Below are 26,214 nucleotides of genomic sequence, written 5' to 3' on the forward strand. Positions count from 1 at the left end.
TACATCTGTTTCTGTTTAGGCCAGAAGTAGACATTACGGCAGATGTATGTCTCCAGCCAAAAACAGCAGCCTCACATCTCTTCCCCACTCTCCAGTTGTTTAATGATGCAAAACCCAGGAATAATTCATTTGTGGAAGCGTGGTGGGGGTGGGGGGTTATCATCTTGAAGGAAGACAGAATTTATTTCTGTATTTTTTATTTTATTGTTTTGCTACTGTCCTGGAGGCTACTATTCCTCTACAGGGGATCTTGTTTTAGTCCTTCTGGCTAAAAAGTGGTTTCCATCCCAGCTAGCCTCAGTAGCTCCTACTTGTGTTGTAAAATGGTGAAGAGAAAACACAGATTATTACTTAATAATTTATTGTGATTCAGGTTCCTGGGCTTCATTTCTGGTCAGATATGTGGGCTAGCAGATGTGATATTGGCAAATATTTTTGGAGAAGCTGCCCCCACTGTAACTTGGCAAAATGAATAATATCATTATGGTAAATGTTTCTCTGAACCTGCAAACAGCAGGGCAGAGGTGGGGAAACTCAGTGAGTGAATAATGTCTTGCCACATGGTTTTCATTAGTAATAATTAGCAGAAACAGGAGAATAGAGGCCCTGATTTGGGATTTGCCATGACATGCAGCTCTGGCCTTACTTGACCATGAAAGAACTATCTCAGAAACGAGAGTACTGCATGTCAAAACCCCAAGTTATTCAGTTTAGGAAAGCGAGCTGACAACAAACAAAATAAGTTTTGCAGATATTTCAAATGTACAACTTCATTTTTAGAGCCAATTGTATTTATGATGAAAATGGGATAGAAACCCTTGATGCTTTCTTTTTGAGCAGGTGTGTAGCTTGAATTATTGGTGCGATTAAAATGTTTAATGATTTCAGCAAGAAAATCTCTCTGTCTGTCTGTCTGTCTGTCTCTCTCTCTCTCTCTCTCTATATATATATATCCAGTTTTCGTGGTATCAAGGAGAAATGCCATGTGCATCTAAGACTTGTATTTTACTTTTGCTCTATGATGAGAAAAGGAATTTTCATTGGGGATTGTTTCCTTGAGGTGGGGGTGGGGACATGACCTCTAGCCCAAAGCATTCTGAATTATATTCATCAGGTCTATTTGTCATGCAAAGTCATGAAAGTTATTATAGGAGCTGCCAGGATGAACTTCTTGGAACTTAACACTGCTGTAACACTTTACAGGTTTTGCCCCTGGGTTCTTCTGCTGCTTGAAGCTTTCTTTCTTTTCTCCTTTCTGAACAGTAAGCTCCAGTCTCTTTGGGGGTGATATGGTTGGCATGTGTTGCATGAGGACTCACCTCACCCTGTGTTGAATGCAGCTACCTTTTCCCTACCACCATTTTGTGGGTTTAGTTGTAATAAGGGATTAGTCAGTCACGTATCCTTTCAACATGCATTTTGCTGCTTTGACAACTGTGATAGAAGTCCAAGGATCTTTAAAGAATGAACTTCGAGGTGAAGCATGCCATATCGGTAGTACACTTCCTTATGAATTCTTTTCCTTTTGGCTTCCTTATAAATTCTTTTCAAATTTGCATGCCAAGATGCACAACAACTGTTTGGTTTTGAAACGCCTTTCCAATTTCCTATTTTCATCTTCCCCGCATGAGCACACCTTCAAACATGCACCAGAATTTCTGAGAATCTGTCTGTCTTGGGTCATTTTTCAGCAGTACGGTAACAAAATGAAATATGTCCTTATATTGTTTTAAGGTTTTGTTCTTGCAATAAATTGCAATACGAATACAGTACATGCATGTTACCCCACTTGCTTCTCCCTGTTGTTATATTTCCCAACCCCATGCTCAGGCATCATTTAAAATATTAATATTACCATGACAAATGCAGCGCAAGATTGCTTATAAGACCATTTATCTTGACATTTCAATCTGTGCTTTAGGAACACCAAGTATAGCAATGGCCTATTTAATCAATTTATATTAAAGTCATTTCTAAACATTCCATTGCACTGTAGCATGACCAAAGAACTAAACCCTGGAGGAGGAACCAGTTGGATTCTCACTCACAGGATGCAGGAAAGCTCTCACCCCAGTGGTTTCCTGACAGCGCTTATTGTAGTTTCTCCCTTATAAATGGGTGATTGTCATTCACTGTTATAAGTGCTGTGTTCTTGGCTACTGCTGCACTGATTGGAAAATATACTCTACAACCCTGGTCCTCACTGATAAGAGTCTTACAGGGAGGTCCAATATGTCTCTGTATACAGAGTGCACAGGCACACTCCATTCCCCCCCCCCCGCTTTGGGGGCCTTGGTAATTGGCAAGCCCTGTGTGTGTTTGTGTGTATCTATCTATGCCTGTGTATACACACACACACACACACACACGAGACACATTACTATCTGCTTTATTACAGTCCGGCAGTTTAAAAAAGGGGTAGGGATTGTTCCACCATGTAAATATGCGTATACAGACATAGACACACAGGAGATACACTAGTATCTCCTTTGTTATAGCCCATCAGTTTAAAAAAAGGGTGAGGAGGTTCTACCATGAAAATATGCATATATATATATATATATATATATATATATATATTACACACACACACACACACACACACACACAAATATTACACACACACACGTATCTCCTTTGCTACAACTCTTCAGTTAAAAAAGGGAGTGGGTGGGGATCCACCATGTAAATATGTGTCACACACACACACATTGTAGAGAGAGAGAATTGTATCTCCTTTGTTACACCCCATCAGTTAAAAAAAGAGGTGGTTTTTTTCCATCATGTTAATATACACACACAACAACACCCTGTGTTATTATGATGGATACTTTCTCAGATATAATAACTGTGAATCAAGTACTTAATATAAGTCTGATGCTTCAATGTAGCCCCTTTCCAGTATGTTTCAGGCTAGTTTATAGATATTATAAATCTACAAATGAAATCCTGGCCTTTCTGAAGTTAATGGGCAGATAAGCCGTTGGCTTCCACAGACCTAGGATTCTGACGTCTATATTTAATTCTTCAAATGATATTAAACGGTAGTTTGGATCCTAACTTCCCTTTCATGAATAGATTAGAATTCTATTCATGGAATGAGACTATCCATTTTCTCATTTCCTTCCGGAATCCTCAAAAATCCATACCTACAGATTGGAGGACACATCCAACTCCATGATACAGCTGTTGAGGTCTCTTTCAGTTTTATGATTCTATGGCCTTTCAGAACCAGGATGGCATGTGGCACAGAGGACAAGCTGCAGCAGAAAAGGCGAGATTTGCACTCATTATTTGTGTGGAAGTACCTTCGACTGTAATCTTGTACACACTTACATGGGAGTAAGTCCCAGTGAATTCAGTAAGGTTTACTTCTGAGAAGACATGCATAGGATTGCACTGTTAGAATCAAAGACAGTGTCTGCAGTTGTTAACCAAAATGAGGAATGGCTCCTTCCACACATGGTTTCTTCTGTTACTTCACACTAACATCATTCTGAGAAATGAATGTTTTTGATAAATTTAATTACATAGAACTTAATTTTGAGGCAAATAATGGAACTCAGGATGAGGGCAAAAACTGTATATGATTTTATTACTACTAGAGGCAAGTATTTGAGAGAAACTGTAGGTCGAAAGACTTAAATCTAAAAAGTATGGTACTTTGCCAGACAGATAGATAAATGAATACAATGTTTGGAAGTTAAAACAGCATATTAAATCAGTTTTACCTAACTAAAAAAAAAAAACAGAAATCTTCTTCTGAGGCCAGTGAGTATTATTCTTCCAATAAGCAAAGGTACAGAATCCACAGGTCATGTATATAGTTTCACATATGTTCTAATGTTGGCCACATTCCTAGACAATTTAGCAAAATCTTCATACTTTGATACTTCTGTCTAACAATAGTCAGACAAGATACATTGGAAGATTCCCACATCAGCCTAATTTAAGCCATCTAATAATTGTGGTAGATGTGCTGTTTCTGAAATAAAGAGGCTATAGGATTAAATCCAATGTCGCACAAGCAGACTTCCCATCATACAACAGGACTTCTCCTTGCTTTCTTTCCCAGTGCAGCCCCCCTGTATGCACACCATAATCTGCTTTGGGGGTATCCCCAACCCTTCATAACAGATTTGGAAGAGCAGAGGGGTCTGGAAGGGGAGGGCTCTGTTCTATTAGTGGTTTCCATTCCAGTGATAGGTGGCCCGCATTGGATCCAATCCATATTTTTGTTTCTTGTTGCAAGTAGCCACAGATATTCCTATAATCCACATATTGATCCAAATATTTTCAAAGCATTTATTTATTTATTTTTATTTATTTAAGGATTTTTATGCCGCCATTCAGCCAAAAAAGGCTCTCATGGCGGCTTACAAAAGTATTTCTTGACATTTATGCTAGTTGCCATCACATCCTGTAGTAATAGAAGTGGTACTAAAGGTCTGTCCGCTTGAATTTCTCATCGTTTTTAGAAGTGGATGCTATAGGATGTAATGGTAACCAGTGTTAATGACAGTGGGATGATCTCAAGAGTACCTCCTATGATTTAGCATCTCTTGTCTGAGCATTGTAAAAATGTAGCTGACTTCAGGCTAGATGCATGTAATTTAGAGTAGCCTCTGAAGTTTATATGTTAAGCATCCTGAAAAGGCTTTTTTTCCCCAAAATGTGGAAATAACTTTTACGAACTCTGAGCTGTGTTACAACTGCAATGGAAGAAGCATCCTGGAATGTGTTTAGCTGACATGTGATAATTCCTTATTAATCTATAGATGTTATTTCAGTTATTTCTGGTGCCCTAAGTCTCCTTTCTTGTATAGTATTAGTAGTTCTGACATTATTTCAACAAATACAGTTCTATATAATTTCCATCTAATTAATAGTGGCAGATTTAAATGAAATCCTGGCTTTTTAGAATTTCCCAGGAAGATAGCTGTTGGCTTCCACAGACATAGGATGTTAACATCTGTGTTCACTGTATCAAATGAATCTAACTTTAGAAAACATCTAATCTATTCCACGTGTTCAGTCATTAATCGTGGAACAAGCAAAATTCCTAAGACTCTTGCTTTTCTGTTTCAGCTTCTTTTCTAAGCTCACAGGGTCTCTCCAACCTCCTCTTATCAGAGAGCAAACCTGCCTTCTATCTGGGTCTCAGAGGTACTTCTGCTTGTTTTCTAATTCTTGCAAAATTACTGTTTGGCTTGTGTTCAGATGATGAAATCTCATCTTAATAAGCCAAGATATGTACGAGCTTCATGTACCAGCTCCCACTTTGCTTCTCCCTTTGCATGAACAGGGAAGCCAGGAAGCCATACTTAACCATATATGGCTTCTTGTTATGGCTGAACTGGGAATTATGTTTAATGGCTTCCAAACAAGCCAGATGCAAAAGCTAAATTTAAACCATGGTATTATATTCTGGTTTGTTTAGGAACCATGAACCATAGTTCTTTGGTTTGGATGTAACAGGAAGCCTTGGTTAATTGTAATTTCCTCGTTCATTTATCCGTTCATGCGAAGGGGGAGCATATGGACTACATGCGGGTGCATGAATCCTGTGCCTATCTCCACTTATTAAGCCAAGATTTGATAATCCAAATCTGCCTAGTGCGTGCTGTGTGTGTATATTTTCTTCTAATGGATCCATTCAGTCCTTTAATGTACTCACGACAATTATTTTTGACATTCTTTAAAAAAGTAAGTACTAAATAACAATAATTTAAAAAGACAGGAGAAGGGAAAACCACTCAAGTACTCTTATTAAAATGCTTTAAGAAGTGTTTATATAGAAACAATTTAAGCCCCCGATAATTTAAATGACCAAATCCCTTTCTTCAACTTCCTTAATTATAGATCCATCATGGTTATTCTTGTACTCTTGCTCACACCTTCATGTATCGCTTTCTCTTTTCATTTTCATTTGTCCTACATTTTGAGAAATTAGTTTATCCCAGTACTTTCCTTTTGGTTTCCAAATGTTCTTAGTGACTTTTGTTCATATACTCTAAACACTGAAGAATTACTCTAGGAATATCATGCACCTGGTTTGGTATTTTTTTTAAATGAAGCTACACACACACACACTTTATGAAGCAGGATAACTTATATAGAACAATCCTTGAGAGATTCTGGTCAGTCTTATTCTTGAAAGAAGGACATTCTTCCATTATTGAACTGATCTGATGATCAAAGCTACACTTTATTCTGTGATTCAGTGGAAGCAACAGCATTCAGAATTCAGTTTCTGTGAATTTCAGCTTCCATTTTAATAATTTTAATAAAATTTTAATAAAAGTCTGTAGCCCTTGTTGCTGCTAGTGTGTTGCCAAAATCTGCTGAACTCCCGGAAGAGAGAAGTGTGGCTGAATCGGATTTCCTTCAGTTAGGGGCTGTAGTTTCAGTCCTCTGTATAGCTCAACCTTCCCCAAACTGGAGCCCTGTTTTGGACTACGACTCCCAGAATTCTTGATCATTTGTTCTAGTAAAAGGGAGCCCGCATCTGCTCTGCACTGAAATAAATTAACAAGTAAAATACTGAGCAAATGTATTTGCATAACTGTAGCCCCATCTCCTTTTTACTAGAATGAATTATACAAAATAGGAGTAGTTATGCAAATATTTTTGCTCTGTATTTTACTTATTTATCCATTTATCTTAGTGCAGAGCAGACACAGGCTTGCTTATAACTAGGGCTATGCCCTGCTCCGATTCGCGAATCCGGAGCAGAGCAACCCGATCTGCTTCCGCCAAAGGCGGAACCTGGTCGGGGGAGCTGTGGATCAAGGATCAAGGCGAAGAGGTTCGCCTCCATCCGGAGCTCCGAACGCAGGTGAGGGGGGCTCACCTGGCGCCGGCACAGTCCATGCGGCGATGGCAGCAGAGCCAAGTAAGGGGGGAGGGGGGCTTACCTATGTCCGTCGCGGTCCGTCGCAGGCTTCAACTGAGGCCTGGGCCTCAGTTGAAGCCTGCTCCGGACCACAACAGAGGCAGGTAAGTGGGGGGAGGGGGACTTACCTACCTCCACCACCACTGTCACAGTCCGTGTGGCGACAGCGGCGGAGCCAGGTAAGGGGTGAGCCAGGAGGGGGGCTTATTTGGCTTCCATCTTGCCCCCCCTTCCCCACTTACCTGCCTCTGCTGCCTGCCGCAGAGGCAAGTACGTGGGGGGGGGGCAAAATATCAATCCGCCCCTCCGGATCTTGCTCTGCTCCACAGAGTGGGGGAGGGTCGGTTCAACCCAAAGCGGTTCTGGATCGGGCCACAAAGCGGGTCGGGGTCTGTGCACAGCCCTACTTATAACTAGCAGTAGATGCAATTGCCAGGGAAAGTTGTATAATGTACTTCCTAGAGTTTTTCAAGAAAAATCTTGGTATGAATATTTTAAAGACATTTTTTATTTTTATTTGTTTATTTTTTTATTTAAGCATTTTTATGCCGCCATTCAGCCAAAAAAGGCTCTCATGGCGGCTTACAAAAGTATTTCTTGACAGTCCCTGCCGACAGGCTTACAATCTAAAAGACATGACACAAAAGGAAAGGGGATTGGGAGGGAGGAGGAGGGGGGAAAGGAAAGCAAATTCAGGCACTACAATCTTAGTTGCAAAGTTCAGCAGTTACAGTTGATAGTTAGCAGTAGGAGGAAGGGAGCTCTCAGCTGGAGCTGGACCCAGGCACGGTGGAGAGGTGCCTGGCTGCTGCTTCCTCCCTCACTGGTGGCCTCTGCAGAGACAGCTGGTAGCAGGAGGGAGGGGGCTCTCAGCTGGAGCTGGACCCAGGCACGGTGGAGAGGTTCCTGGCTGCTGCTTCCTCCCTCACTGGTGGCCTCTGCAGTGACAGTTGGTAGCAGGAAGGAGGGGGCTCTCAGCTGGAGCTGGACCCAGGCATGGTGGAGAGGTGCCTGGCTGCTGCTTCCTCCCTCACTGGTGGCCTCTGCATTTTGAGCATAAAGCAAAATTTGGATATGAACCACTATCCAAAGATCCATGGGACTTTCACTTCAGCGTTGGGAAATACTCTCTTCTTGGATGGGGCAGACCCTGTTTCCATAGAGCTCTGAATGTCCCAGAGTGTGATCCATCATTATCTGATCAAAACTGTCTCAAATTAGCCATGGTAGTATTCAGTTTAGTTCCAAATTTTGCCATATCTTACTATCTTCTTCTGCAAAATAGTTTCCTTTTTCTACCCTATCTATCCCCCTAGGCACCAGCAAACTTGGATTGTGTATTGCTAATATAGTGTAGTTATTTTACATCTCAAAGTGTAATCTAACCTTGCCATTTGAATTCTTTCCTGATGATCTAATGTAGTGTTTAAGGTGGGTGGATTAAGATTAGTTTGAATTACCCCTATTTAATTGGATACAAGGTCAATTGTTTAATGAAAATCAAATAGCATGTACAAAATGTTATTCAAGTAACCAACTCCTTTAATTCACATGCAAAGAAAGCAATCATTCTATTTTTGTTAGATGTATATTGCCTCAGGTTAACTCAGGGTTATGTCACATTGCATGACTCTACATAACCTTAATTTACCCTGAAAGTGTGGTTTGAGTCATTCTATTTTATTAGAGATACTACACAAATTCCTTGCTGCAATTGTATAACTCGTTTGTTGCTGTTGATAGATAATACAATATATAATATTGTAGGTGTCTACTGTATTTCTGGTGATGCTCAGATGAAGACCAAACAATAACGATTTCTCCCCGCCTCTTTTTTCTAGGCCAGCAGATTCAAGGTACCAAGAAGGCCGCCCTGAAGGACCCACAGCTCAGCAGGATTACAGTTTAGGAAGCAAAGGGAAGGCATCTGCTAGGCCCTCACATACAGGGCAGACCACAGTTACATCTCAAGGAAACCGAGGTAGATCTGGGACACTGCCCAGTGACTACAGATATTCACAGGAAAGTGCAAGCGAGAAAAGCAAAGATTACAGTGTGTTGCCTCTGGCTATTTCTGAGCTACAAATATCAGATGACAGCTACTTCTTTCCACCACCAAGCAAAGGGGAGGGAAATCTGCTGGCAGATCCAGCGCTGCTGAATAAGAAACATGGCCCTGTACCTCAGCGGCCTCCTCCTCCCAAACGAGATCAGAAATACAGGCGACAGGACCATTCTTCAGCATCACTTGCTGTTTCCTCAGAGTCTTTACTGACAGTACCCAACAGGACAGTTCAGTCCCACTCTCCTAGTGCTGCCAGTGTGGTGGCCGTTAGCTCATCTCCTTCTCAGACTCATGCAAAGATTTCTGGGAAATTAATCAGCGCCGAGCTACTAGGGCCTCCGCAATCAGCGCCCACAGAGAATGTTTGTCAGCACTTAGAAGAAAAAACGCGTCTCCCATCTGAACCTGTGCTGTCTTCGGCATATCGCTACAGTCTAAAACCTGAAATGGAGACATCTAGGTCCCCTTCTCCACAGTTTGCTCCACAGAAGCTGACAGACAAACCACCTGTGGCCGTTCAGGATGACAATCCCACAAGGTAATGCGGCATTATACAGATTAATAACTATGTGTCTTAATATTTAAGTTCAATTATTGTTCGCCGTCCCACAAGTCTGTCTCTCACAAGTCTTTCTATCTAATCTTAAGTTTTCTAGAGTGTTTGAAATGATGTGGTACAATTTCTAGGCTATTACCTTTAGCCTGCTCAACTGCAACAAAGAACTCACTAGCATTGACTTGGCTCCAGATATATATTTTTTCCTGCTGATTTCTTCCTATGTAATCTTGTTTGATTCCCAGTGTTCTAGGTTTCTGAAGGAAAACCAAAAATGAAAATTGGAATTTCCACTTGGTTTGGAAATTTCAGGTCATTCTTCTCATTCATAATCACATAGTTGAACATTGTGAAAATTAATCCTGCACAATTTACTTAACTCGTTTTTCAAATGGAAGTTTCAGTATAATATGCCTAGATTGTAGCAAAGTCCAGTACCATTTAATTAATCCATAATGATCTGGAGTCAAGAGTGAGCAGTCTGGTGTTGGCGAGACCAGATTATTCAGGATGGTGAAAACTCAAGTAGGCTGTTTAGAGTTCCAAAAACATGTATCCAAACTGGGGGGCAAACCAGATAAGACGGCATTCACATGATTATCAGTAAACCACCCAGAGAGCCCTGGCTATGGGGGCGGTATATAAGTGTAATACATAAATAAATAAACAAACAAACATTAATGGCTTATTAAAAACCTTCTATATAGCAGGCATCAGAGCCTCAACCTGGATCAGGACCATGTTGGGCAGGGGAAGGGACAGTTAGCCCTTTGTGCACCCTATTGTGGTCCCAATTCCATGTTTATTATTTGCATTGGAAGAAAGCCTTTTATTGGTACAAATGGGAACTTTTTTTCCCCTGCAGCGAGGAGGGTTAAATTTTGCCCTACCCCCTGTCAGGGTCCCAATCTGGATCAGGGATCCCACACTTACTATTTACTTTCTGGAAGTGTTTTACACAATTGCCAATTCCTTTCTTTAAATCTGTGTTGTAGCCAAATTTAGAATAAGGAAAGAGGCATATAAAAGAAATCACTGGGTAGGCGTGGGAGCCATGGGGAGCCTAAAGAATGTCATCTATGTAGAAAGTCTAGACTTCAGACTTTCTGATCGACAAGATAGTATGGTTCTGTGTTTATTTAAGAGGCATCAAAAGTTTCTGCAGTTGTCAGTGAAGTTTTCAATCAGTCTTCCCAACCTGATGCGCTCCAGATATTTTCGACTACAATTGCAAACTGCCCCAGCCACCATGGCGAATGGTCAGGGATGTTGGAAGTTTTTGTGAGCCACCCAGAGAGCTTTGGCTATTGGGTGGTATAGAAATGAAATGAAATAAATAAATAAATAAATAGTTGTAGTCCCAAACATCTGGAGAGCACAAGGTTGGGGAAGGCTGTTCAATTCATTATCTGACAACTTGTAGGCATTCTGGCATGTGTGCAGTGTCCCTAATACTGTATGTGTGTTTTCTGCGGAAGAGGTCCCTAATAATAATAATACAGTGTCGAAAGTGATAAGTATGTGTATGTGATTAAAACAGTTCAGACATTTGAGACACAATTACGTTTGTGTTGATTTGAGAATTAGGTTCTAAATGTGAGTGAAACAAAATGGCTCAATACTGACCTAATACTTTCAGTGTCCTATTTGTAATACTTTGTATGCCTTTGATCACACACTAGAATTAATTGTGTGCATTGCTCATGCCTCCACGTCACTGAAACCCTAGGGCAGCCTTTCCCAAACGCGAGGAGGCAGGCACGGAGCTCTTCAGGCGCTCTGTGCCCATCAGTGGGGCAGTAGGATCCGGTGTTGTTGTTTTCTTTCTTACCTTTGCCAAAGGAGCACATGTGGCCTCCTCTCCTTGTTTTTTTAAAAAATGGCCGCTGCGCTGTCCTTCCGGGATGTCGCACCATCTCGACACCCAGGGAGGATTGCGGAAGCCGGCAAGTCCACAATCCTCCCCCTACAGCCTTGTGGTGTAGACATGCTCTACGTATGGTCACACCATAGATTTGTATAAAGGCAGTACAATACTGGCAGTTTTATTCTCAATCCCTTTTCTATATGCCTGACATGGAGTTTGCCCTTTTTTTTTTTACTGCAGCCCACACTGGGTTGACATCTTCAAAGAGCTGCCCAACACAACCCCAAGATCTCTTCCTTAGTTGGTCACCACTAGCTTCAATCCCATCAGGTTATAATTGAAATTGGGATTTTTAGCCCCAACCTGCATCACTTTACAAAGATTTGGATGAAGTAGTCAACCCACTGCTTCACAGCTCCTTCCCCCTTCCACACTTTTGATTGCACTGTAATTCTGCATTCTGTTATTAGTGATGTGTTGATGATCCCACAAGCACATTACTATACATCAGAGCCCATTTATCTAGAATTTGTTGAGTCAAATTCAATCCCATTGTTGGGATTGAACTGATCAGGCACCTATGTGCCAGTGGGATTCAGAACAACACTCTGGTGTTTCTCTTGCCCCCTGTTTGTGCCATTCTTCTTATAGTGTGTTCAATTGGAATCCACCCCAAGATGCAACACACACACATCCAAAAATGCACGCTGCAGGACTGGGCTGTAAGCCATACAAAGACTACGATGCTAGGTATGCCCGCATCAGCAGAGTGCCATAGAATTCAATGGAATTTTGCCAGTGTACTTAGGAACATAGCCAGCCCAGCAGATCTATGACATTCTTTTGACAGCATGAGCCCTCTGCATGGGTAAAAACAGGTCAAGAGGTGGAGTATGACTATGGAATGCTTAAAACAATATAGAAGCAGTATAAAATATACTTTATTTTTCATCCTTGGCTGTTCATAGTTAGTAAACACTATATAGAACAATGGTGGGCTAGGACTGGAGAGTCCTGAGTTCAAATCCCCACTCAACCATAAATTGTAATGGGGGGATTTAAGCCCAGTCACCGCCTCTAAGCCTAACTTACTATGCAGGGTTGTTGTACGAATACAGATTGGAAGCCAACTATGTTGCTGTGAGCTCTTTGGGGAAAGGGTGGTATTAAAAATGTAAAAATAATAAGAATATGTCATAAAAACACAGTAAAGGTATACCACATTTAAACAATACATGAATATCCAGAATCCGTTACATTCACTCGTAAATATTGACAGTCCTGTATCCATTTTTGGGCCCTGTACCTCTAAATTCTGAGAGTCACACTTATGTGAGTGCCAGTATTCAACAGTGTCTCTCTGAATTTTCAAACATTCACAACATATATTTGGAATTGACAAGATCACATGTGAATGTTGACTATCACCAATTGTCAAGCGTTTATTGTAACATCAATGTTAGTAAGCCAACAAAGGTACTTTATTTGAATTAAATATTCCAAACCTGCAAGTGTAAAGAAGTAAATTTACTGTATGGTGTGTCATTCCTTGCTCTGCATGCATCATTGTCATGCAAAGACAGGTGCAATTTATCAAGTGGAAAGTGCAACATAGATCACAAAGGTGTCGCGTGAGCTTTACCATACTGTGCCGGTGTTGGGCAGGATTTAACATGCTTTCTGATCATGAAGATATACACTGATAATACGGCATACTAAGGGTCTGCACTAATGTAGCTACAGCAACATTATGCACATGCCAAATGGAATGTGTCCGAAATACTGTTTGCAAGTTGCAAATCTATTTATAAATAGCCGCTACATTGTATCAATTGTGTCATCATCTGTTGTCGTCATCTAGTGTAAGTTGTTCAAAGCACTGCTTGTTTATAAACAACAGAAATCTCACTAAGTCTGCAGTATTATGCACATTTATTTGGAAGGAAGCCCCATTGAATGATGTTTGACTTACTTCCAAGAAAATATATGTGGGGTCAGTCAGCATAATCATGCTTGCTGTTTTGTTCTGCTCATTAAAAATAAAATGGAAGACATATCTTGTTATCTTTGACATCTCATAGCCATCATAAGTGCTTTGTCCATCTTGCAACCTGAATACTTATGGCTAGAGTCTCATGAAAATAAAGAGTATTTAAGAGAAATCCATAGAGTATGAAGGGTAACACTGTGATGTATTGTTCAGTTCTTACATTCATAAATAGGACTTTGTTAATAAACAGTTTCATTAATGTGCTCAGTTTTCATATATTAAATATGAGGAGCCATTTTCAACAATGTTCTCTTTTCTCAAGAATTGAAAGAGTGATGGATAACAACACAACAGTAAAGATGGTTCCTATCAAGATTGTACATTCTGAGAGTCACGCAGAGAAGGAAAGTAGGCAGAATCTTGTGAGCACCATAGAGCTCCCTGCTTTACCGAGTGGCTTGGAGAAAGACCAGATTAAGACGCTGAACACTTCTGAACAGTCCTACTCGCTTTTCTGTGCTTACACAAGGCAGGGTGTGGAGTCCGAGCCTGAGAATAAAACCAAGCTGCCATATTTGCCACCTGCTGAAGCACATGGGATCAACCCAAAGGACACTGATATTTCAGCCCATGCAGTTAGTTACATGAGAGCCAAAGAAAAGACAATTGAAGACTGGAAGTCAGAAGAGTTAGCCAGAGAGATAGTGGGCAAGGATAAATCCCTAGCAGATATCTTGGACCCGAATGTCAAAATAAAAACTACAATGGACCTGATGGTTGGAATCTTCCCAAAAGATGAACATCTTTTAGAAGAAGCTCAACAACGCAGAAAGCTTCTTTTAAAAGTACCTTCACCAAAAATGGCAGAGGACAAGTGAGTAGATATTTCTTAACCACAAACCAGGGGTGTTCTCCGTTTGTCCAATGATTACATAATGTTCATATTTCACGTGTACATAAAAATGTTTTTAACTTTTTGTATTATGAAGGAGGGAGTTTTATAATAAACATATGTACCAAGTTGGATACTGAGGGCCATCCAACATCCTGTTTTCACCAGCTAGATGCCTCTTGTAAGCCACAGGCAGGGCATGAATTTCTACAGTCCTGCTAATATATTAGCACTAGCAAGATATTAATCAAAGCAAGCCCTGATTTAAATGTATATAAATGCAAGCAGATTGATTTCTTTGTGTTTAATTTTGTAAGTAAAACCCATCAACAAAATGGATTTCTGAGCAGTCTCAGAGAGGCAGTCAGACTAAGCACAAATTAACATTATGTGTGTGTGTGTGTGTGTGTTTGCGTCATGTGGGGTGGGGTGAAGGAATGCATGCTTGAAGATTGGGGTTTTCTTACCAGTTGTGGAAATTTTTGCTCTTAGTGGTTTACCACAAGTAGAAATGGCATGATCAGCTGGATGGGGGAAAGAAATCCAAGTCACATGATCGCACCCGTTGGCCACAGGACAGCATTTTTTGTCGTATGAAAAACACAGGAATAGATACATCTTCCAGTAACTGCCTATGAATCAAATTTATATCCTGCTTTATAATCTCTGTGGCAACTCACAAAGCTTGTGTAAAAAGCTTTCTATAACATTTTTTAATGTCAGTGTTTATTAATTGTTCGACGTTCTCATATTCTCAGCAATACTTTAATTGTAATAATGGCGTAAAATTCACTTGGATACATTTCTGCAGTTTTGAGGAACTAGAAGAGAATCATCTGAAATTGAAAGCAGCCTACTGAGAATTAATGGGAGATGGGAAATCAGTATGCTCTTGCTGTTGCCCAGACACTTTCTGCTTTAACAATGCCCCACATTTTTTTTTTCAAACTCTGGTATATACACTAGCCAGAAAAGCAAAACTGAGATTTAATTTCCAAGCAAGTGGTTCTTAAATTGTCGCTGCTTCTTGACAAAAGAGGAACGGCCTGTATCTCCTTCCTGCTTGCCTCATGGCTCCTCTTACTGTGTGTCTACTCAGGTACAGCCCACCTGAGGGCGTGAAAATAGGCAACCTGGTGACTATATATGGTAGATTCTGCTGAGTTTCTACAAGTCTTTCCTCAGACGCTGATGGCTCTTGCTGTGCTGCCCAGTGCTATCCTAAACATTTTCCTTTGGGGAAAAGTCAGTTGCCTTGACAAAATAAGCAGAAATTTGTAAATTCATCCCAACTTATGCTGCAATCCTATGTATACTTACTAGTGAGGCTGAATGTGACTTATGTCCAAGCAAATATGCATAGTATCAGGCTCTAAATTAGCCAATGCTGCAGTTCTGCTTAGTGTCAAAGAACTGCTAGCATTTCTGGCATTTATCATATGTCGTCCCTCTCAGTTTATTAAAATACCAGTGAAGTAACTTTTTCTAGAGAAGGTTGTATTTAGAAATAGGTTCTTAAGTGAACGTTGTACTTTGTAAATAGGATCTTTTAAGCATTAGAACTGTAGGTAATGAAACACAAGCAGCTGTGTTTTCACTAAAAGGTGTGCTCATGGGATTACATACTCAGGGCTAATGAAAGCCCCCAAGAGGTTTAAACATTACCTTCCTGCCAGTGCCCATATAATCAAGGGGAGGGCATGGAAGTCTAAATACTGACAGAGAACATGAATTAAGGGGCGAAATGGAAATCAGCACTTTCAGGCAATCATTTTGTCAGATTCTTTTTAATTGCCTGTCTCTGTAGCTTGGGCCTGAGAGTGCCAAAATAGTATTCTTATTTTATGCAAGACATTAAGACTTTGCAATGTCTCCATAGTGGGGGGGGAGTGTCTTTCTCTTAACCCTGCAATTTACTTGCTGCAAATAGTATTTCAGAACAATTGCCATCTTCCTTTCCCAATGTCAGGAAGTGAATTAAAAGGGGGTGTTTTTTTAAACCTTTGCTTAGGAAAGAGGAGCAGCCTCTGCCCCTGGCCATACCCCTGACAACCAGTTCTACTTACTACAGCACATCCGTGCCCAAGGCAGAACTGCTGATTAAAATGAAGGACATGCAGCAGCAGCAGCAACTGCAGCAGCAGCAGCAGAGCGAGGAGGATTCCGAGGAAGAGCTCGACCATGATTTGTCTGAGAAGAAGGTAAGCTGGGATTTTTTTTAAAGTATTATCTACCGGTATTAGCTGGTGCAGTGGAGCTAGCGTTCACAGGGATGCAGAGCTGCCACTTTTTAATGAGCAGGGACTCTGATGTGGTCTGCTACACCTTACCCCTCTCAGACTTCCTTTCCCTTTGAGCTGCAATCCTCACAGTAAGAGGATGGGAGGAGAATGGATTTTCCCAGTATTCTCCCTGCTTCACAAAAGTCCGTTAGAACTGGTTCGTTGATATGGATCCACATCTTTGCTTGGGTTTTTGGACTTGCCTTGGTGGGGGAGCATGGCTGCGGGACTGTCAGGATGGGTGCCTGCACTTTAAAGTTTACCGTTGGGTGATGGTGCTCAGAAGTAATCATGATCAGGCAAGAAGTGATGTGGCACCACAGGCGCTCGCATCCCAGCACATGCGAAGTGGAAAAGGAAAGCTTGAACAAGGAGCCAAAGACGGCTAGTGGGAGAGCACTGTGGAATTAGCTACTCAAGGGAATGCCCTGCCTCTTGCCTGAAGGAACACCCATTGGAGTAGGCAGCACATCTCTCGTAAGCTAAGAGAAGTAATCATGTAAAGAGCGGTTCAGCCAGACTCTCAAGACAGTTTGAACAATTAGGGCATAATGTGAATAGAGTAAGTGCCATTGAATTCAGTGGCACTTACTTCTGGGTAGACATATACAGAAATGCACTGTTAATTGGGAAGAAACGAATCCATTGTGAGATGAGTCCCTTTTTTTAGTCAGCCCCAGGTTATTTTAAAGACCACTTACACCCATACAAACTTGGCCAGTCTTTAAGATATGGCTCCAAGTCCCTGCTTACAGTCAATCCCTAGGATCCATCAATCTGGTGAATACAAGAGACAAGACTTCTTCGGTGGTGGCCCCATCACTTTGGAACTCCCTGCTGTGGGAGAATTGCTGTGCTCCCTTGTGTGTTTTCAAACAGTTTTTAAGGACCTTGTTGTTCACCTCTGCTTTTACCCGATTAAATGGAAGTTAGCCTCGCCTTTTAAATTCAAACTTTTTTCACTGTAGCTGCTTTTTAAATTATTTTGTTGGTTTTAGCTAATACTGTTGAAATGTGGATATTTATTTTGTATTTTTCTTTATCTGTTTTATTATGATTTTAATATGTAAACCACCTTGAGAGGGATATGGATACACACACACACACACACACACACACTCCAATAAAGGAATTGAGGGACTTCAGGTTACGTAAAGATTGATGGTAGGCTGGGGCTTGTTTTAGGCAAATCCATAAATTTCCCAAAGAGCCAGGATTTTAGAATCTAACTTTTGGCTCCTAACCCTATTTATTTATTTATTTATTTATTTATTTATTTATTTAATTGCATTTCTATACCGCCCAATAGCCGGAGCACTCTGGGCAGTTCACAAAAGTTAAAACCATCAAATACAATTCAAAGAATAAAACAAGCAACAGTATAAAAACACAATATAAAAGCACAACCAGGATAAAACTGAGCAGCAATGCAGAGACTAATACAGATTTAAAATACAAATTTAAAATAGCAAAGTTAAAAGACTAAGATGATAAACTGTTTAAATACTTGGAAAATAAAACGGTTTTCAGCTGGCATTAAAAAGAACCAGGCAAACTTCTCTAGGAAGCTCATTCCACAGCCGAGGTGCCACAGCAGAGAAGGCCTTCCTCATTTCCTTTGGCAGGGGCTCATGGAGAAGACACCTGAAGATGATCTTATAGAAACAAGGCTGCACTTTGACCCAGCTAATCCAAATCATTTATAAAAATAATAAAAATAAATCAAATCCTCCAGAGTAATCATTCAGTAGCACATATAGCAGTAAAACTGCTTACTACTGTAATCTTTTGGATTCCCAAACAACTCCCACACCAATTAACCTGAGTAAAATAAATCAAAAGAGAAGCCTGCATATATAACCAATGCAGTCTGAATTAATTTCTTACTAAGTTCAATGGCATATGCATATATTCAGAGTCATTTATGTTACATCAAATCAGTCTTTATGAAACAATAGTCTTGGGTTTTGTTTTTGTCTTGTTTTGCCGAAATAAAATAGAATTAATATTTTCAAGTGATGCAAATAGTGCTACAAAATCAAAGCAAATGTCTCTCTTCAGAGCATTTAGAAGATCTTGATTCCCAGGCTCTCTCTTCTTCAGTTGACAGCTGTCTCCTTCTCTCTGCCCTTCCTTTATTACCGTAGAACCAGAGGCCATGCATGCACCACACACACTCCTGCTCCAAACACCTTTCCCAAAGCTATACTCATAACCAGCAAGGGGAGAGCATTCACAGGCCCTCCCCAATTGAATAAATCATTTTATTCAAAAGACATCTCTCTGTCTAAACAGAATATTTTGAATACTTCGTGGGGTGTGGGTGCAGAAACATGTCTGGGATGGTTGAGTTATCCTGTCGATGCATTGTTCCGTGGAATGTTATCCTGTCGATGCATTGTTCTGTTTATTTTTCGGCTGGACTACTGCAACCTTCTTCTCTCTGGCCTTCCTTCCTCTCACATCAGTCCGCTGGTTTCTGTCCACCACTCTGCCGCTAAGATTATCTTCCTGGCTCGCCGCTCTGACCATGTTACTCCACTTCTGAAATCTCTTCATTGGCTTCCAATTCACTTCAGAATCCAATATAAACTTCTCCTGTTGACCTTCAAAGCTTTTCACGGTCTAGCTCCTTCCTATCTCTCCTCTCTCATCTCACACTATTGCCCCGCTCGTGTTCTTCGTTCCTCTGATGCCATGTTTCTCGCCTGCCCAAGGGCCTCTACTTCCCTTGCTCGGCTTCGTCCATTTTCTTCTGCTGCCCCTTATGCCTGGAACGCTCTTCCAGAACATTTGAGATCTACAAGTTCAATCGCAGCTTTTAAAGCTCAGCTAAAAACCTTTCTCTTTCCAAAAGCTTTTAAAACTTGATGTTGTTTGGACTTTATACTGTTAGTTTTACCCTACCCTGTGCCTGTTTACCCTACCCTGTGCCTGTTTGCATTCTCTTCCCCTCCTTATTGTTTTACCATGATTTAATTAGAATGTAAGCCTAAGCGGCAGGGTCTTGCTATTTACTGTTTTACTCTGTACACCATGTACATTGATGGTGCTATATAAATAAATAATAATAATAATAATGCTTTTCCAAGTGAGGTTCAACTTTCTGGTGTGAGGTTAAGACTTTCCTCTTCTCCCAGGTGTTTGACAGCATATGATGGGGCATTCTGTGTTTTTAAAAATCAGGTTCTGATAGTTTCGTTAATTGTTTTCAACTTGTTTTCAAACTGTTTTAAATTCTTGAATGTTAAAAGGTTTTATATTATGTATTATCATGCTGTGAACTACCCAGAGGGCTTTGGCTATTATTGGGAAGTATAGAAACGTAATAAATGAAATGTACCTATTAAAGTGAGCTTCCCTTCCCATGTCTTTTCTTTTCTTAGCAAGAGCTTATCGATAGCATAAGTCGAAAGCTCCAGGTGCTGCGAGAAGCTCGAGAGTCTCTTTTGGAAGACATTCAAGCCAACAATCTGCTTGGAGACGAAGTGGAGGCCATTGTAAAAGAGGTCTGCAAACCCAATGAGTTTGACAAGTTTCGAATGTTTATTGGGGACCTCGACAAAGTGGTCAACCTCCTGCTGTCGCTGTCTGGTCGGCTAGCCCGGGTAGAAAATGCGTTGAACAATTTGGATGAAAATGCCTCTACAGAAGAGCGGGTAAGGCAATGTGTTGTGTTTCTGTTGTATATAAGGAGACTGTTGTAGCCCTTCCCTAGGGATCCCTTCCTTGAAGTCATGGGTACATTTGCGATGTATAAGAGGTGGGTTTATCATTTCACTTCATACCTTTCCCCTTAAACACCTTCAAGCCCAGTACAAAGAAATACCACTTTTCCTACCAGACTTTGAGCACTCTCAATACCGCTGCCGCCATATATTCCCAATAATATACCATTTGTCTCACATTGACTATCTTGAGTGATAGATGCCACACTGAACGTTGATGAAAAAATCAAATTATTGTTTATTAATAACACTTTAAAACAATAGATAAGATGTATTTGTGTGTGCTCAATAAAGCACTGAAGTTATTGTTTCTATTTTTATTATACTTATCCTATTCTCAACTCCTCCCTCCCTCCTCCCTCTAGCCCCAAAATAACAATTGATATGTCCCTGCGCTCTCTAACACTAACTCGCCCTAACTACTGACATTCCTATTTAAAACAGTTACCTCATGCTCTCCACCAATCAGTCAACCTGTAAAATACGTTATATCACGTAACCAAGCATCAAAGAGGCACTTTCTGATTTTGCCATCTTGATTGCAAGTCGATTTCCTTAATGATATGGTTGAGCCTAAGCTTTCAGAACTACAAGGAGAGCCTCAAAAGAAGAAAATTAGCTTAAGATGGAAAAGAAACATGGCAGGGAGAGAGGTCTTATGATTTGGGAATGCTCCCAGTAATCAGACCATGTTTTAAAACGTCTCATCAGCATAGTGAATATCATGACCTTCTGGAAGCTGCTCTAAATTTGCCAGAGATGCACTTAGCTTTTTCTACCATTCTCGTTTTAGTCAAGGGGTGGGCAGGCTTTGGTGGTCCAGGGCCCGGTTCTCTTTCTTTCCCCAAACCCGCTCTGGGCTTCATAATTGAACCCTCCAGGGACTGGTTGCCACAGCAGCAGCAGCAACTCCCCACCCACCCCAAACACATTTTTTCCATTGAAACAAGACACGCAGGGAGCATGCACCTTGATTTAAAGCAAAGTTGTGCTCCCTGAGGCTTTGGTGACCAGGTAGAGAGGGGGAATCTCTGAAAATCAGACAGAGGCACCTTCTTTGAGTGGAGCCCTTCCGTCCATGGAAGGCTAATCCTGAATCCAACCCAATTTCATTAATTGAGCCTTATAAGCCTGTTGGTGTTGGACATCTTTGCCCAAAGATGGAGCTCTAAGTAAGCATCATTTCTATATGATTGAAATGAGGAGGGAGTGTTGTCTCCCCGCTAATATTGGCAGTAAGCCATCCAAAGCAAAACTATTTGGAGTCCTATTTATTTCAATGGAAGAGTTAAGCACATGCAGGTTAAAATTCATAGGACTTTAAAAGCTGATATGATTCTTTTCATGTGTTGGTGCCTCTATAACCTTGTAGATATCCATATCTGAAGTTTTAAAAGAAAGCCTCTTCGACATTTATGAATGGCTTTGCTCTCAGTGGGTTGCACCTAATAGCGGACATTTGCCAGCAGAGCGACATCTGCTAGCAGAACAGATTCTCCTCCTGCCCTATATAGTCCCCCATGCACACACCCAAATCTGCTCTAGGAGGCTGGGGGACCTACCAGAGCAGATTTGGGGGCAGGGGGAGAGAGGGAGGAAAGCCCAATTGCATGAACCCTCGTGTAACATTGGATTGCCCTAATGAGGAGGTTTATTAATCAATTTTATCATAACTGAGTAGCAGTGAGATCAAGGTGACTAAACTGCAAACTTGCAAATGGTATCTTAAGTGATGGAATGGTATTTCTCCCTTCCTCTCCAGCGGATCCTGGTGGAGAAGCAGAAACTGCTCACGCAACAGCACGAAGATGCAAAGGAGCTGAAGGAAAACCTGGATCGAAGGGAACGCATTGTTTTTGACATTTTGGCCAACTACCTGAGTGATGAAAGCCTCGCGGATTATGAGCATTTTGTCAAAATGAAGTCCGCCCTCATAATAGAGCAGCGAGAGTTGGAGGACAAAATCAAACTTGGAGAGGAGCAGCTCAAGTGTCTAACTGACAGCCTCCAACCCGAAAGGCCCAAATGACACTTGCCCAAGGACACTGCCCATGGAAACTGGGATGATTTGGACAGCATGTATCCGTATGCAACTCCTCTGACCACTAGGTGGAGCCACTCAAAAGAAACAACAATAAGTCCTGATAGCAATAATGTTGGGGTTTTGTTTTTAGGTGGTTTTATTTCCATTACTAGAAACATATTTTAAAGCCTCTTTGGCTTTCTTTTATCACACAGCCTTTAGACACCTCTACAAACATTAGATTCTGTGCTTCAGATTCAGTATATTAAGTAGTCTGCTGCAGTTTTGCATGAGTATATTTTTAATATGTATGTGGCTTCTGTTCTCTTTATGTCCGTATAGACTGCAGTGGGTCCTCCAAAAAGCAACACTGAAAACAATTGATTTTAGGGACTTTTGGAGGGGAAAATATAGATGTATCAAACAGATAAAACACACTCATTCAAGTTACCTATCTAGCATTGTATTCAGGTTGGTGAGTTTGCCCATTTAGATGTTTTTACGAAGAAATGTTGCATAAGATCTGCCTTTCTGACTATTATGTCAAAACTGTTTGGACAAGTAGGCCTTCTAACAACTTATAATAAAACTACTTCCAAACATGCTAGGCAATTGTGTGTTTGTGTGGCAACATGATTTTAACATCTTAGTGGAACAAAAATGATCAGGTTAGTTTTTATCTGAAGACATGATGGAAATGTCTTCAGATGGAGATGGAGATCTTTTACCAGCCTTTCAATAATAATGTGGCTGGGGAAAGAACGTAGCACAAGGGCAAATATTGCATTCAGCTCAGCTCTGTTGCATGAGTAAATAACCAAGAGCCTGACTCTAACTTGCACAAGTCTGTGAAATAAGGCAGAACTAAGTATTGCATTATGCTAGGTGCCAGGGATTCAGTGTCACACTTCAGATTCGTAGATGATTCTGTATATCTTTGATTTACACAAAGTTAATTGTTTGCTTTTATGTGTTTCGTGTCCTTGGTGCCAAGGACTGCTATTTGTCCAGCTTTTTACGCCCCTCCACAAGAAGCATAATTTCCTTGCTTTACTAAAGTGCTTTGGAGTTATTCACAGTTGCCCGCCTCTTACATTAGTGTCTCTGTGTGTATTTCCATGTTCATATTGACAAATATCCCTATAGTAATGGGACCTTGTTTCCCAGCTCTGTGTCACAAGGAGTGAAATATTCACATGGCCATCTTTAAAAAAAAACAGCCACCTTGCTATCTCTAAAATGTCCCGTTAAATTGTCTTTTACTTCGCAAGAAGGATGTGATAATAAATGCTAGCGACCTAAGCTGCACATAAGTCGTGTTCCCTTGCATTAATGTACATTTCTGATGAATAAAGGGAAATCTTATGTTTTCTGTATAGACTCATTTTAAGTTATACTGAAAAATAATTTACTCAGCACTTAAATATTGAACCATCATGCCATAGTACCCTTTTTGAGAAGTGAAACTAATTTAAAAGTTACGAAAAAGAAAGAATTTCTCCTAAGACTTATCATTTTATTTGACTGTAGACAAGGGAGTTTCTCCCATCATCATTCAGGTAAATACAACAATAAAGATAAGAAATAGTTGGCTGTACAAGATCTTGGCAATGGCATAATCACTTCTACATCATCAAGTATTTCGCAGGGAGGCTTACAGTGTAATCCTATGCATGTCCACTCAGAAGCAATCCCTACTGAGTTCAATGGGACTTACTCCCAGGTAGGTACATATAAAAATTTAGCCTTAAATCCTAGATGAGGCATTCTCCCCTAGTTGTCAGTGCTAATTCACACACCCTCGGTTAACTCCTCCACTGCCCTACATCAGTGTAATTCCCTTAAAAGTCTAGTTGTACTAAGTGGTCCTAGTTTTTTCTACCATTCACAAGACATCTGACAAATTCTCATTATCATCAGATGCTGCTATGATTCTAAGTCATATTAGAGAAATGTTTCCATTTTGTTGGAATCCTGTTCCTGTTCCTTAAATATAGCCAAGCTAAAATAAACTATTACTTCAGTCAGCTGTAAGCTTTTACCTATGTCTTCTTTTCCTAAAGACAATTGTAGTGATTCTGATTGTGCATGTGAACTCCGAATACAGCTTCAATATGTACACAGTACCTTAAATCATATCATTCTTATGAAGATAGCAATATGGAAATTGATGTGTAATTATATATTATCCTTTTCATAATGTGATATTTAATCACCACCTTCAGTTTGCCTGCCACACCTATCTTTCTCTGTCTCTCTTTTAAACTTGTTTCCTTGGCAGGCTCTCTGGAATGGACCAGGAGAAGGATTCTCCCTGCTGCTGTATATAATTCTATAAATAGTTGCTTTGTAGGAGAGAGAATCCGGTGCTAATTGTCTTGCCTTTGGCCTCCATAGGTGAAAGATAATGTTTTCACCTTATGGGTCATTGCAATTTTTAGACCTTTTTGTATAGTGAAAGGAATATCTTTCAGAATTTTTCCCCTGTTGTCCCTTATGAGTTTGCAACCCTGAGTCAAAAAACAGAGATTTCTCACTTGTTGCTTAAATACTTATCTACTGATAAACTATCTTGCTTGACCAAGGGAAATAAACTAAATATTGTGTTTCACTGTATTGACTGAGTGATTTATCAATTTCCATCTATTATGAATATCTGCATCTTTTATTCTTCTTTACAATATTTATATACCTCTCCCCATTCAAAATTTCGGAGTGGTGTGCAAGATAAAATAAAATAAAAACAGAATAAAAACCTTAAAATAGATTTTTAAAAGAAGCAAAATGAAAAGTGAACCATGAACTGTGGCTGGTCATTAAGGAAAGGCTTCCTGGAACACTGACGTTTTCAGGAGGCACAAAAGGAATACAAAGTTTCTTTCACAGAGAAGAATGTCCATGTTACTTTGGTGATGGACTATGATCGACTCTCGTAAGTCATTTAAATTTAGAATCCATTGCAAAATCGACTTCTACACTAGAGAATAAGAAATGCAAAACCACTTGGGAAAGGTTCTTTTTCCTACAGGGGATCTGGTGTCAAAATTACGTGTCTATTTAAAATTATTTCTAGCTGCTTTTAAGGATAGAACCCTATCAAAATTATTCACTCTTGACACACTGTTAGGGGAAGACAAGTAGAACCTGCAACAAAATGTTGCAATGTGGAGTGCTTCTGTTAGGTTTCCTGCTACTCCATCTCATCCCCCTTTGTTTTCCATACGGTATAGGGGCAATTAAATAAAGAAACCCAAGATCAAAACAATTTGAATATTATTGGCTTATCTAATGGACTTATGTAAACATGTCAACTTCTTGTCTTTCTTCAGATTAAGTGTTGATGTGGTCACATGATCTTGGTTGTCAATACAGCGGGAATAGCTGTCACTGCGCTCTGAGGCATATTTTTGTGGGGACTCCTTATGTAACTCAATACATCCTTTTTTCTTTTTCTTTTTTCTTCATATGGGGATTCTTGAACATAGTTGCAGGTATTTCTGTCTTAGTTCCTGTCAGCTGGAATGTTTCCTCTGTAATGCACAATCAAAATATCACTCTTCCTCCTTCATTCAACATGACACCGAGTGCAGAACAGAGAGTCAGTGCTGCTGTTTCCATTGGGATCATATCTGTCATTTTGCTGCTACTGACCGGAACACTCTCATACAGATTTCTTCTCAGCCCAGGCACTAAGAATGAAAACAGAAACTTGGCCAATGAGACCATAGTTATACTAGAGCATACCAGCTTAGCAACTTAGGCCCAAATTAGACTAGCTGCAGCTCTGCCTACTTTTGGCTCTGGCTGGAAAATAAGCCCTGACAAGTTTTGGCTAAGGTAATGAGGGCCTTGACAGGGAAAAGGTCCCCTACTATGGCTTAAATCAATGGGCTGAGATTCAGAAGTCACACAAAAG

General features: G+C 40.4%; 1 protein-coding gene across 2 annotated transcripts in view; it reads left to right on the forward strand.

Moving 5' to 3' along the window:
- Positions 1 to 24,887, forward strand: part of SHROOM2 (shroom family member 2) — a 153,886-nt gene extending 128,999 nt beyond the window's left edge. Inside the window, exons 6-11 of one of the 2 annotated variants that reach the window (XM_063126365.1) lie at positions 5,089 to 5,166; positions 8,737 to 9,498; positions 13,696 to 14,247; positions 16,277 to 16,466; positions 19,934 to 20,206; positions 22,038 to 24,887. In XM_063126365.1, the coding sequence (XP_062982435.1) occupies positions 5,089 to 5,166; positions 8,737 to 9,498; positions 13,696 to 14,247; positions 16,277 to 16,466; positions 19,934 to 20,206; positions 22,038 to 22,304 (2,122 nt within the window). In that variant the 3' untranslated portion in view covers positions 22,305 to 24,887. The remainder of the gene's footprint in view (positions 1 to 5,088; positions 5,167 to 8,736; positions 9,499 to 13,695; positions 14,248 to 16,276; positions 16,467 to 19,933; positions 20,207 to 22,037) is intronic. The other variant, XM_063126366.1, reaches the window with a different exon arrangement.
- Positions 24,888 to 26,214: the final 1,327 nt, after the last annotated feature.

This window comes from Elgaria multicarinata, chromosome 5 (genome assembly GCF_023053635.1).
Source record: "Elgaria multicarinata webbii isolate HBS135686 ecotype San Diego chromosome 5, rElgMul1.1.pri, whole genome shotgun sequence".
Taxonomy (NCBI): Eukaryota; Metazoa; Chordata; class Lepidosauria; order Squamata; family Anguidae; genus Elgaria; species Elgaria multicarinata.